This window comes from Daucus carota, chromosome 8, assembly GCF_001625215.2.
Source record: "Daucus carota subsp. sativus chromosome 8, DH1 v3.0, whole genome shotgun sequence".
Lineage (NCBI taxonomy): Eukaryota > Viridiplantae > Streptophyta > Magnoliopsida > Apiales > Apiaceae > Daucus > Daucus carota.
This window is the reverse complement of record NC_030388.2, coordinates 22,715,805-22,729,910: the sequence shown is the minus strand read 5'-3', so window position 1 is coordinate 22,729,910 and position 14,106 is coordinate 22,715,805. Positions and strand designations below refer to the sequence as shown.

At 35.0% G+C, this 14,106-nt stretch overlaps 4 protein-coding genes across 4 annotated transcripts; 2 read left to right on the top strand and 2 right to left on the bottom strand.

The window, feature by feature from the left end:
• Nucleotides 1-285: 285 nt before the first annotated feature.
• Nucleotides 286-1,226, top strand: LOC108198874 (uncharacterized). The gene has a single exon (XM_017366648.2). It carries the CDS (start codon nt 424-426, stop codon nt 1,105-1,107), a length of 684 nt encoding a protein of 227 aa, XP_017222137.1. The 5' UTR covers nt 286-423; the 3' UTR covers nt 1,108-1,226.
• Nucleotides 1,227-2,475: 1,249 nt separating this feature from the next.
• Nucleotides 2,476-5,392, bottom strand: LOC108197609 (uncharacterized). The gene is made up of 5 exons (XM_017365271.2): nt 5,194-5,392; nt 4,988-5,098; nt 3,322-3,392; nt 3,168-3,230; nt 2,476-3,094 (listed from the first exon to the last, which is right to left on the bottom strand). Exons 1-5 carry the CDS (start codon nt 5,246-5,248, stop codon nt 2,747-2,749), a joined length of 648 nt encoding a protein of 215 aa, XP_017220760.1. The 5' UTR covers nt 5,249-5,392; the 3' UTR covers nt 2,476-2,746.
• Nucleotides 5,393-6,220: 828 nt separating this feature from the next.
• Nucleotides 6,221-7,782, bottom strand: LOC108198370 (1-aminocyclopropane-1-carboxylate oxidase homolog 4). The gene is made up of 2 exons (XM_017366124.2): nt 6,713-7,782; nt 6,221-6,616 (listed from the first exon to the last, which is right to left on the bottom strand). The coding sequence occupies exons 1-2, from the start codon at nt 7,709-7,711 to the stop codon at nt 6,299-6,301; spliced, it is 1,317 nt and encodes a 438-aa protein (XP_017221613.1). The 5' UTR covers nt 7,712-7,782; the 3' UTR covers nt 6,221-6,298.
• A 1,818-nt stretch (nt 7,783-9,600) lies between these two features.
• LOC108197551 (probable aldo-keto reductase 2) lies at nt 9,601-12,438 on the top strand. Its single transcript, XM_017365196.2, has 5 exons — nt 9,601-9,944; nt 10,201-10,401; nt 11,048-11,220; nt 11,305-11,407; nt 11,898-12,438. The coding sequence occupies exons 1-5, from the start codon at nt 9,729-9,731 to the stop codon at nt 12,228-12,230; spliced, it is 1,026 nt and encodes a 341-aa protein (XP_017220685.2). The 5' UTR covers nt 9,601-9,728; the 3' UTR covers nt 12,231-12,438.
• The last annotated feature ends 1,668 nt before the right edge of the window (nt 12,439-14,106 follow it).

Here is a 14,106-nt window from a genome sequence, read left to right as displayed (position 1 = left end):
GCAGATAAGAAAAATTGTTTTTTTTTTCTCTTTTTGTTTTTAGAAATCAAAACTTTTGAAGAGAATCATAAATTGCAGTGAATGAACTGCCAACATCTTGAGATATATGTCATAAATATGTAGGGACTTGTAATAACTTCAACCCTCCAACCTACTGTACAACATATGAATTATATAAATGTTTTAAAAAACAATTTCTAGTCATTGTATGATTAGTTTCACGGTTCAACTTTCACCTAAAATTTAAAGCCCAAAGCTGGAAACATAAACACAAACATCATGAAACCCACTAGCCACCTCTCAAAAATTGGTTTGTTATCATATCATACTCCCTAAAAGGCTATAATTCAACCCCACCCTACAAAAATATAACCAGTGCACCTCTAACCACTCACACTATTTCTCAAGACAAATACCAAATTCATGGGAGAAAAAGAAAAAAAGAAGGCCAAGAAGCAAAAATATCAGCATCCAAATCAGGATCATACCACCAAGATTGCCACCAATGCCTCAGATTTCTCATTCAAGCCCTCTTCTGATGTTAAAGGCCTCCGTTTTGGAGGCCAATTTATTGTAAAATCATTCACTATCCGCCAAGCGCGGCCATTGCAGCTTCTGCACCTCCTCTCCCTAGACGAAAAAAGCCCAGCAGGGAATTCAAGAACATCAACAAGTTTCCGGTCCACCTCTGCATTTTTACCAACAAATTTTACTATCTTAGCACACCATGCATGGCACACTCTTACACTAGGCCTAGGCACCAAAAAATCCAAGGTACTTATTTTTGTGTTCGAGTCTGAGAATTTGAAGAATGCAGTTGACAGGATATGGCCACAGGAAATACCGCTGGGAGAAGTAAACCGAAAGATCATCCGGGGTCTAACCGGTTGTGAGATGGCAAGATTCAAATTCAGGAAAGGGTGCTTAACATTTTATGTGTATGCAGTGAGGAGAGCTGGAAACATGGCGTTTTCGTGTGCTGATGAGCTTAGGTTCGTACTGGAACATGTGGTCGCGTTGAATGATTTCTTGGATCACACTTTTATGCTTGCAATGCCCAACCAGAGGTCTATCAATTATGCAGCTCCGGTTGCCATGGCTCATTAGCTAAGCATGTCTATATCTCTCCTTAATTTTTTTAAATATATTTTTCTTTAATTTGTTTAGTCGTCCATTGATTATACAAAATGTCAACCTTTTGATATAAAGGAGCCTGCTTTATTAGATGCCAAGGTATCATTTTAACTTTACCTAGTATTGGAGTCACTAGTTTTTACATTAATGCAGTAAGAACAACAGAACAGATATAATCAATTTGGTGCTTCGGGCATAAAATTATGTACAAAATCTTTCACAAAATGACATGTGTTAAGTTTTGTTTGGAACGTGCTGTGTCATTTTGTACAAAATTTTGTATCCAATTTTGTCCCTGTAGCACTGCTCTGCTGGAAAATTCACTTGCTAGTGTAATTTCCCGACACTTAAATCTCGACCTCTTATTAGTTAATCAGTCACGGCGATGCAAATTGTGGTAGTAAAAGTATAGGTCTGACAGACATTCATTTCCTTGAAGGAAACGAGTATTTCTAAGAAATCTCATAATTTATGGCACTAAAACTTCTTGAGTTGCACAATGGAATTAAAGAAGATACAAGGGTGAAAAGCAGAGTGATTCAGTCTGCAGAATTTGAGACAGTAACCACTGTTTTACTGGGAATTGAGTAGAGACCTGATTCCCGAAGACACGTATGTCAAAGCCAGAACACTACTCTAATCTCCACCTTCATATAATATTCATCCACGTATGAAACAGAAACACTTCCTACACTAACAAGCGTTTTAATTTAACGGATTTTCTGATATGTGTCTGTGTACACAACAAATTTCTCTTTCGTCTAAATTAAAAGTAGAAAGATCCTTAATTTAAATACTGACGCACACAAGTTCCGATACCCGCTCACTGGACAACAATGCCAGTGAAAGTAGTTTGAAATGATTTCATTCATCTCGATCAAGATAGTCATGAAAAGGGCGGAAGGTCACCGTGAACTGTTATATATACAAATCACATTTAAATATATTGTCACAGGAATGGTGAGACCATCTGTTTTCACTTTCAGCTGTACACAATTGTACACGCTTAAATTTAATTTCATGTTGTCAATTTTTTCTTTCGACCACTTACAACCAACAGCAGCAAGAAATTTACCTTTCAGCTGTACATACTATTAATACTTATGGGTCATTCTTCGGTTTTATTAACAGTTTTCTGCTAGTATTTAGATGAAGTGATTAATGTTGATCGATTATCATAACATAATTAGATTAAATGGCTTCAGAAGTTACTGCGGTAAGCAGGGGTGGTGCAGGGTGCCACACCACCCAAATTGACTGCACCACGCCACCACATTCCGATCAGGAAATAAAGCTTTTCCAAAATACCATCCTCATCATGAGTAAATTCAATTGATAAACTGAGAAAAAAACTTATCACATGGTACAATAATCAAATTGAACTGTGAATTCAACACCACAAATTTGTAGCAACAAAATGTATAACCCATCAGATATATTTTACACTCAACATGTTACAGTCCTCCAACAAGCTTCCCAACAGGCTGGTTTCATCCGTGCTTGATATCAGTGAACTTGGGGTAATAGTTCTTCTAGCTCCATCCTATTCCATGATTCTGGAAGATACATCTTCAGAGTTCAGACCTCATTTTTTTTTATGTCCGGAAAGGTTTCATGAAAGCTCGACAATCTTTGGTCGCTTGCTTGATTTTGCATTTCCCAAATCTTCAGATGATTCCTTGCAGACGGATTTGGCTCTTTTTGTGTTTGCAAGAGAGCATGCTAGTTCAATACCATCATTGCCCTGATCATGTTTGTCAGAGTCACGCTTATTTTCTCCCCCATCCTCATCATCATAAGTGCTCTCACTGTCACTCTCACTGTCATCGTATTCATCAGTGTCTTCATCACTATTACTAGTAGTTGCAAATGGTAAAACTGGCTGAATACCATTGATAGCAGACTCGGCAGCAGCAATAGCTTCAGGGGTATGGAGGTCAGCTACCCCCAGCATCAGATCCTATTAGGTTACCCCCAAAATTAAGTACAGAAATTGGTTGCTAGAATCATCATTAGGTGTAAGAGAAATATACCATTTCAATGTGTGCAGAATCATTGTCTTCAAGTGATTCAATATCAAATACCTTCGCATTGTCCTACATTTAACATATTGGTCCTGATAATTTAAGGTGGGGAAAGAAAGTAATTGGACAAACAATCTGATTACATCTACAGTCAATAGCGTACCATGGCAGCGAGCTGCAGTTTTTTATTTGCATCTGACATAACTGGTAAGAAATCCTTCAATTTTCCCAGAACTGTTAAAACGGGGTTAAAGTATGCAGAACAATAGTTTATAAGTATATTCCTACATTAACTTAGACGTCAAAGTCATTTTTAATATCTAGATACTTAAGCAAGAAAAATGTCATAACCTGAAGTTTCTATAAAGTAATCATACTTTCAGTCAAATTTAATATGTGCATCTGTAATACACACTATAATACCGTGTTGAAATCAAGTATAGTAATTATGGATGCTACACTAAAGCACTAAGAAACTATAACTTTACACATAATGGTGTTTGCAGACTTATTTCATTGACTAATATCACCCTGAAAAACCACTCACTTGTTCTTCCCCAACATCTAGCAACAATATAACATACCAACACTGACAAGATTTGCCCCGTGCCCCAGCTAAGGTCTTCCACCATTTTATATACAACCCTCCATATAATTCACATTTCATCGCCTTTCTCTGCTACCAACCAATGGGTATGCAGAGATCAGTTCACCATAAAAGATACTATTTTCATGCTTAGTTAACTCCACCTATTCTAATACTTCAAAAACATAGTATTGTAGTTTTTACAATTTAGAAACTAGAAACATCACACCCTACAACCAATGTGCAGCCTTCCCACCATCCCAACCATAACACAACCTTGCCCACCAAAAGGGTAACGAAAGCTCAATCAGTTAGGTGATAAACAACAGTCTACAATCATAACAAAAATATACAATCAAAATATTTTTCCCACTGCTCCCCTATCCCTCAAACATCTATACATCAAACAAATGAGTTACAATCCTTTAAGCAAACTGAATGTATCAATAATTTAAAGCAAGACATGACTGAGGCAATCCTTGAACCATTTCTTTTAAACCTTTTTTTAATTGCATATTAATTTAATAGGGAACCAATCATCATAATGTGAATCAGCAATAAACACAATAATACTCCAGGTGATATTAAGTAACTATAATTAGGCATACTACCCTCTAAGGGTGTAATCGAGCCGAGCCGAGTCGAACACTGGCAGGCTCGGCTCGAACTCGACTGAAAAATTCGGGGTTCGAGCTCGAGTTCGACCGAGCCTTTAATTTCAAGTTCGAAGCTCGGCTCGTAAATAGTTCGATAAGCTCGAGTTCGGCTCGAAAGCTCGAATCGAGTCACCAAATATTGACAAAAACTCGAAATATGTTCGGTTCGACTCGAGTTCGATTCGATTAAATATATAAATTATAAATAAAATATTAAAAATATTTGTAAAAATATATTTATAATAAAAAAATTAAAAAATAAAAGAGGCTCGATAAGGCTCGCGAACTTTACGACCCGAGTAATTTGAAGCTCGAGCTCGGCTCGGTAAAACTTCCAAATAGCTCGAGCTCGAGCTCGGCTCGATTATTACCGAATCAAATTCAAATATTTTACGAGCCGAGCTCGAGTAGCTCACGAATAGTTTGGTTTGTTTACACCCCTACAGTACCCTCTACTGCAATTTCTACAAATTTTAGTAGAGTATCAATTAACAGATGTTATCACATAATCGAGTATTAATTTAACGAGTTTTTACCACACAGTGTTAAAACAAAACAAATAAAGCACAAAGAATGAAAATGGTTACCTTGGCTTTTCGGAACCGAGGTAATTATAGGCTTTTTCTGAGGCAATTCATATTTTGTAGGCTTAGGCTGCCGCGGGAAATCATGATTCATACAAAACAGAAACTTGGATTCTGCAAATAATGTAAAACCCCGAAACAGTATCAGCAAACACAAACAAATAAGTTATATAAAAATTAACAGGGATGGAAAGAGATAGAAAAAAGACCTGCGGGAGATTTTTCAGCCTCCAAATCAAGAAGAATTTTACTGCTGTTCGCCATTTGCTAAGTAACCTGTTTAAACGTTACGAGAGAGAGTGTGTTTAACTGGGTATTCTCTTTGTAATAAGCAGCACCGATCTTGTCTTGCTTTTATTTTCTCTTCAGTTACAACTTGCAAACCCTATGCGGCGGTGGGGGTTGAGTATTCGACTGACTGATATTATAATAAATTATTTACTTAAAAATTATAAATATATATACTCAATAATTTTTTTAAATATATAATTATTAAAAAAATTTGTTCATCTTATGATATCTCCGATAGAGATTTTGTCAAAGGGGTGTCAAATCTATCTTAGAGCATCTCCGATAGAAATTGCTAAGAGGTTGTTAAATCTTATGTGGTAGGACAATCTTCATTGCAATCTATTGAAGTTGTATGATTGCCAAGAGGCTGCCTATCACCATCGTCAAAACTTCGTAACTTTCCAAAATAGTTAAAATACATATATAAGTGCCGAAAATGTAGATTATTAATACTTCTATTAGTTCATGAGTCATTTATAATTCAATTGAGAGGACCACATAGACAACTTTCAAAATTTGCTAATTATTGAATTAGAATGTTGTCAAGTTGATAAAAAATGAGTGAAATAAATATTAATATATGATGATTTGACAATATTGACAATTATTTTGACAACCCTTGTTAGAGATGCTCATCTAGTATAAACTCGTGTGTATTAAAAATATTTGACAAAGTATTACATTCTTGGTTTGGTTTACCTAAAGAAAAAAAAGGCTAAGATAACTGAGCAGTTACATGTAAATGAAAAGAACCTCTGTAGGATTGACTCAATAACATGCTGATTGAAACAATCAAAACCATTTTTTAAAATTTTGCACAATTAAGCACATGACAAAACAATCAAAAGAACTATTCTGAAGCTGGTAATTAACAGTTACAACTAGCCGCAGAGATAAGATCTGATTAACATATGAAATTCTTGGTTAAAAGACCTCCTAGCCGGATTACCAGTGACGGGAATCAAAATGTGATAAACTACAGGGAACAGCGAGTCCTGAAAATTGATGAAACTGAATATCTATCTAATTCTGACTAGAACCTACATAAGACTGTAGAAGCCTGAGCGGATTCCAATCTCTCCACTTCAAATTTGGACCAATCCTGCAGTTGTTAATCAAACTTTTGACACCCACTTCCTTTTTCATTTGTTGTCTCAACTCTAGTAAATCAAAGTCGCGATAACGAGCTGGTTCATCCAGTGATGTAATTTCAGGTAACGGTCCATAAGTGTCTGCATCGTTAGCTGGGTTGAAAAAAACTGCAACTGATATTCGTGGTTCTTGTAATGAGTTGGCCAACACCCGATGTTCAACACTTCTGTACTTGTCGTTTGAAATAATCTGCAAAAAAAAATATTCATATCAGGGACACATAGTTTCACAACTTTGCAAAATATAAAAACAAGACCTGATGTAATACGAAATATTTGATTTTACCTGAAGAACATCACCAATGTTTACCACAAGAGCCCCCGGATGAGCCACCAGATTAGCCCACTCATGTCCTTCAACTTTAACGTGGAGGCCAGGTACATGATTAGACAACAACAGAGTAAAAATAGAAGGATCAGTATGCGATTTTAAGCCCAGAGTTAAATCTGGCTGTGGACAATGAGGGTAATAATTTCCAGCCATGATTCTAGCATCCATGCACAACTTCTCCTCTAGTGCTTCCCTCTTCAACCCGAGTCCTTCACTCATTAAACCTAATAAAGCACCCCCTAGTTTCTTCATCTCTTCATCCCACTCAGCCACCGCCATCCTGCATACCTCCGGAACATAACATGATTCTGCTGGCTCCGGTCCCAATGCTACCAGCAACGTGTCGTTCCAGCTGGCGCCTTCTAATTCATTTAAATGCAAACTTGAACCATAGTAAAGTACTCTCTTCTCATTTCCTTCACGACTATAATACTGCGATTTCAGCTCTGTTTCAAGCTCATTGAAAGCCTTGATCGACAAAATCACATCATCCATACGACACAAAGGAATTCCATGATTGATTAATTGAAAGAATCCAAACTTAGACGATGCTTCTTGAACTTGTCTCACAACAATAGCCCTGTCAGACGCAGCCAGGTCAATGACAGGGATATCCAAGGTTCGCGTGAGAGAGCGCGAATCAATTAGATTCTCAGGTGGCTGGTAGAAGATACGTGGAATCGATGTGATTCCTGCGTCAACTAGGCCTTTTACGCCAACCTTAGACTCATCAAACTCTTTGATATCTTCGCGCAACTTTGTTTTCGAGATGACAGGGCTGGAATTGTTACTGTTTGATCTTGTCCAGGGTACTAATAATGATTTGATGGACCCGAAAGATACTTTGATTTCATGGAATGATGTTTGTATTGACAGAGTTGATGTTCTTAGAGCATCAAGTACAAAATTTCCCATTGTTGTTTCGTATGTTTTCAAGACTTTCAAAACCACCATGTTCGTTTATAAAAAACAGCAACAAGTGTAAGAAGCTTGCTGTCCGAATCAGATTCACATTCTTAAATCCTAATCCTTCTGGAAATAAAATCTATGTTCCTAGCTAAGTTATGATTTCTAATCCAAATAGGTATAATACAAGAAATTGGGGTCACATGTTAATCAGGAGTGCTGATCTAGACTCCAGCAGTCCAGCATGTAAAACCTTGTAGCATAGTTCTAAACAGGAAGATACTAAGTAACCCAAAATATGTTCCCAATTCTCATGTAAATATGAATTTTGTGCATACAAATTCATAAACTTATCAATAAAATCTAAATTGTCGGAATGTATTTTTTACATAAAAATTTTTCGCCCCTTCAAATTATTTTTCTGATTCCGTCTCTGCATAAACCACTCAACTAAAATCCGTCATATGTCTGCCATGTAATTTGAGAACAGAATTTCGGTACAAATTCTGATGTCCCTGACATTACTCTCCTTAATATCACCTGTATGTAAAACGTTTTAGGATATTTCTAAAAATCACCTTACAAGATATTTAGTTGATTCGATCTTTTAAATCCCATTAATCATAACATATCTTTCTAAAATTAATATAATAATCTTAATAAATTAGATATTTTATATTATTTAATATATTTGTTTAATATCATGATTAATAATTTCAATTAATCTTTTAAAAATGTGGCTCTCATTAAATATTACTAACGGGAGTAACAGACGGGCAGAAATGAGTTCCAAATTTTCAAAAAAGTGGTCAATTAAACTTTGCTCCGCTTTTAAACTGAATAATATAATCAGAATTAAAATAGTTTCTGGATTCCACATGACTAGTGGCTGCATCAATTGATATTAGTTTGTTGTATCTAGTTTTCTACCCAACGGGCCACCATATTCTACATATCGGAGCGCTATAATTGAAGAAGTTTGCTATACATTACTATAACTTTGCTGTATTTTGTGATTTTGTCCCCGGCGGCCTGACATAAATTTAAAGCTGAGTTATTATAATGTTTCCATATTTGGAAAGTAGAGTGGAAAATATTAAAACGCAAGCAATGACGTTTGGTGGCTTGAATTTGTTACTATAAAAACTGCACTTATTGTCCTGATTGGAAAATGCAATGTATTTCTGTCACAAAAAAAAATGTAAAGTATTAATAAATGATTCCAAACTGTGTCCGTTAAATAATCAATTCTCTCAAAATCTCAAAAAGGCTCCACCAGACTATACTTTGATAGTATTAAGTTAAGTGAGCAATTGTTCTAAAATTTTAAATGGAAGAGAACTTACCAAAATCTTATTATATTCTAACAATCATATGCATATAAGTTATACTCCCTCTGTCCCATTTTAAGTGATGTTTGACTTTTTAACACGTATATTGAGGTGTAAAAAGACAATGTCTACGCTTAATTAAAAAATTCAATTCTTATATCAAATAAAAGTTTAGATTCTAAACTTTTATTTGATATAAATTTTATAAAGAATAATTATATATAGATGTGATTTTTTTTACACTTTAAAATACGTGTAAAAAAGTCAAAAACAGTTAAAATGGAACGGAGGGAGTATTATTTTTAAGTTAATATGAGATTTTTTATGTATATACATACATCAATAAATCGAACCAAATTATTTAACTATCACATTTTATTTAAAAAATAAATTTTGATTACCTAACACTACTCGTCTTTGTCCTGATTTTACGTCCGGCAGCCCTTTTTTGTTTTTCATAGATAAGTCATAAGTCATAAGTGATTATCTATTTGGTCATGGTCTGGTCTTAGTGCAGACTATAGTAGTCCTCTACTAGGTCCATGAATTCCATAACTTTTGATTTTTGGTTGGATTCCATTCGGTTCTGTGCTTCCGGTCCTGCACCTATAAATAACATAGATCTCCAGACTCATGCTTAAAATCATCTCTACTAGACTCTCTCTTTTGTCAAGGAAAATCTCGGCTCAACTCTCTGATACACATAAATAATTCCAAATTATACTAGCCTTACAATGGGTGATGCAGTCCCCAGAATGAAGTTGGGTTCACAAGGTCTTGAAGTTTCAGCTCAGGGTCTTGGCTGCATGGGAATGTCCTACTTCTACGGTCAGACCAAGCCTGATTCCGACATGATTCGACTCATCCACCATGCTGTCCAAAGCGGTGTCACTCTTCTCGACACTTCAGATTTTTATGGACCTCACACCAACGAAATCCTCATTTCTAAGGTCCGTTTTTCTTTTTATGTGCCTTTTTTTCATCATCTCGATATGATTAAGGGGATGATTATGGCAAGCCCGCAAGGATTTGTTTTGGGGCTACTTCCAAAACGCTTCATATTAATAGAGTTCGTTGACTGTTTATATTCAAGATAAATCTTCTTTATTTTTATGACGTGGGACTTGGGTTGACACCCGTTCAATATGTAAATGAATCTTGAGTTCAAAATGTGTAAAGGATTTGAATGAGATTGTGTGAATGTAGGCTTTAAAGGACGGTGTTAGGGACAAAGTTCAGCTGGCTACCAAGTTTGGGATCAGGATGGATGGAGAAATCAGAGTAGTGCAAGGCGATCCAGAATACGTGCGGGCGTGTTGTGAGGCTAGCTTGAAGAGGCTTGAGATTGATTTTATCGATTTGTACTATCAGCACCGTATTGACACTCAAGTGCCAATTGAAGTTACGGTATGTCAATACATAGTTGTCGTGTCCCAAATTACTTGCCCTGTTTTTAAGTTTTCTGCTAAAAATTTTATAGCTGTTGTATTAATCTGTCCTCATTACTGGTAATTTGATTAATTAAAAAATGTTATTTTCATAAATCAACAATAGACAAATGAATGATTTTGCTGCTTTTACCCAAATCCTAGATGAGTCTTTCTTGGTGTGCTGTTGGAATGGCTGCAGTGAGCATATCTGTGATATTTCATTTGTGAAAGTGTGTGCACACAGTGGCCAGTTAAATGTTAAATAGCAACTCTCATGATAGCAGGATTTGCGAAAGGATCTGATTGTGTCGAGAATTCGTCAGTTTCACTTTGTATTAAATCATTTCCAACTTAGAAGACTATCTGTGAGAGCTCTAGGCCAGTAGTCCATCAAAAAACTGTTATTTAATCATTTGACTACTATCTTCATCGACTCAGTTGGGGCGCATAGTCGTCCGGGAGGTCAAAGTGCTATGTTTTTATTATACAGTTGTAAGTTGATGCCATTAACCATGATAGTGCAAAGAAATGTTGATTTATGTGATGATGGTACCATAATATGTTGTTTCTTCCTATTTCTCCTTTTACCCATTGTGCCTTAAAAATGTGCATTTGTTTGGAAGATGGGAGAACTGAAAAAACTGGTTGAAGAAGGTAAGATCAAGTATGTAGGGCTTTCTGAGGCCTCTGCATCTACAATCAGAAGAGCTCATGCTGTTCATCCCATCACTGCCGTGCAGCTGGAGTGGTCTTTGTGGTCGAGGGGCGTGGAGGAAGATATAATTCCTACTTGCAGGTATGGTATCTGTTTAAATCATCATATTTTCCAACTACCTATAAAAAAAATCAGAAACTTAGTTCACTGGTTTGTATTTTTCAGAGAACTAGGCATTGGGATTGTTGCATATAGTCCTCTGGGACGGGGATTCTTGTCTGGAGGTTCAAATTTGGTTGACAGCTTAGCAAAAGATGACTACAGAAAGGTTGTTTTCTCTATTATACTAAGTATCAAGCTTGTATTTTAATTTCAAAATCTAAAATTCAGTTTTATTGTCTAAATTAGCCAAAAAGTAAATAAAATCAAGTTTATTGAAGAAACTGATCACTATTTGCAGAGTGCCGAGTTCTCTTTTAGTAGCTTGGATCTTCATGAAAACACAGCAAGCAAAGTTAAAACAATTCATGAACAACTACAATCTAACTGTCTGAAACTCTTTCGTTAAAGAAACTTTAACAATCTGATTTGTTTTGAAGGTTTGGTTGCTAGTAACTATTCTGAACCTCGTACTGCTAGTACTAGCTGTATAAAATAGATTATGTAAACCCGTGAAGGAATGCAAAAGTTGCAATTGCTTAACATACTTCATAAATCAGAATATTTATTTATAATAATCCGTATTCTGAACTAATATGTTTTAAATATTAGTTCTTGGCTCCTTGGATCAATTTGTATAATTCTTTCTTTCTGCGCAGGCTCTACCAAGGTTCCAGAAGGAAAATATAGAGCGTAATAAAATCTTATCTGATCGAGTTAATGCGATTGCATCAAATAAAGGGTGTACTCCATCACAACTAGCACTGGCTTGGGTCCATCATCAGGGATCGGATGTGTGTCCTATTCCCGGAACCACCAAAATTGAAAATTTTGACCAAAATATTGGAGCTTTAAAGATAAAATTAACAACTCACGAAATGGCGGAACTTGAATCCATTGCTAATTCTGTCCAGGGTGAAAGATACCCAACCGGAGCAGCCTCTTATCTGAACTCGGATACTCCACCCTTTTCATCGTGGAAAGCTGAATGAATACTGAATATGTTGTGGTTTTCGCCCTGGCGCTATTTCCTTCTTCTTTCATAGAGAGGTTGGTTGCTATGTAATTGTGTTTCAAGTATTTTCTTAATATGCGGTTTGTCTTGTGATGTATGAGAATAATGTTCCTGATATTGACTTGAGAACTTCAGTTGTTAAGTTATCAAAAATCGAAACCAGGACCGGATGATTCGATCATGCTCCACAGATGGACAATTAAGATACCTCATTGATTCGAATTTATGCACCGATGTTTACCACAATTGTAATATGCAATATTAAATAGTGCGCTAAAAAGACCTAGACTTGCAGACGCAGTTGTATACATGCTTGTCTAAATTATGATGGTGGACTGACTTTGCTCGTTTAAAGTCGGTCGTCACCGGCCAAAACACGCAGAGTTATTTTTTAATTCAGTAAATGGTCTGACTCGGTATACACGGAATGTACATGTTTGTAATTTATGAAATTATTATTTTAATAATATATTATATCTTTAAATCTTTAAGTAATATATATAGCTTTAGTTAAGAAAATTTATTAGCTCACTTATCGATTATTTTAGTTAAATTTGCAGTGTCAGGGTTTTATATGTTTATCAGTTTATGTGCGTAGCCTGAGGCCATCCTGTTTGGCAGCGGAGAAAAGTCATTTCTATCATTCTTTCAGCTGAAAGAAAATGATTGTTTATATTCGATTATGAGATTTTAATTCGATTAATATAAAAGGAAATTTTCATTTATGTTAAATATTTTAATTATTTAAATTTTTTCTAAATTTAGATTTGAATCATGATCGAAATTGGTGTCAAACAAATCAAGCGCCTAATACATTCCGTGGATAAAATTATCTTATAAATAAGTAATAACGTTCGCATTCACATCAATCAGAATCAAAATGTTTTATGAATTTCAAAGTGTTCATTTACACTACCCTATTCTGAGATTTAGCTTCTCTGTATGATTTTCATTTATTACCACACGTATTTTATATTAGAAAGATAAAAAAAAATTAGGCTATATATATTATGCTCTTTATGTAATTTTTGAATTCTGATAATTAGAGGTTTTTTCTAAAACTGAAAACTTAAATTATCATATTTGAATCTAATAATTTTTTGTAATGTAATTTATTGGAGAAATTGATTAAAATAGGAACATTAAAAAGTTTGAAATGAGTAATTTGACTTGTGTGACATTTAAATAATAAAGAGCGGTATGTGATATGTGATTTTATTAGATATCATGTGCATGATATGTGAATTTGACACGTGACACGCTAACATGAAACGAAACGAAACGACACGAAAAAAATGGATATGGGTTTCAATTTTTGATACACGAAACACAAAAATACACGAACACGAAATTACATGATAGATTTCGTGTCGGATATGGGTTTTCATCTGGGGTACACGAAATACACGAAAGTACACGAAATATTTGTAGATAATATTTATTATATATATGTTATGATATATTAAATATATAATTGAGTAAAAAGTATATATTTATATGTATGTGTGGATATATATTGTAGATACATTAACAAATTTATAGAGAATTGTAAATAAATATATCATCCACATTTAATAAATTTATAAAGGAAAATATATATTAAATCCATTTTTTGATGAAAAAATATATTAATATTTTTATATATAATATACACGAAAAGTACACGAAATATATACGAAACGATTCGGATCGGATACGGGTTTCAAATTAGGTACACGAAATTAATAACGGGCGGATACGGGTTTCACCTTCGAGTACACGAAACACGAAATTACACGAAACGAAAGTATACGAAACAAAACGATTGCCACCTGTAGTCACATTGCCATGCCACATCTCGACTCGGGGTCATT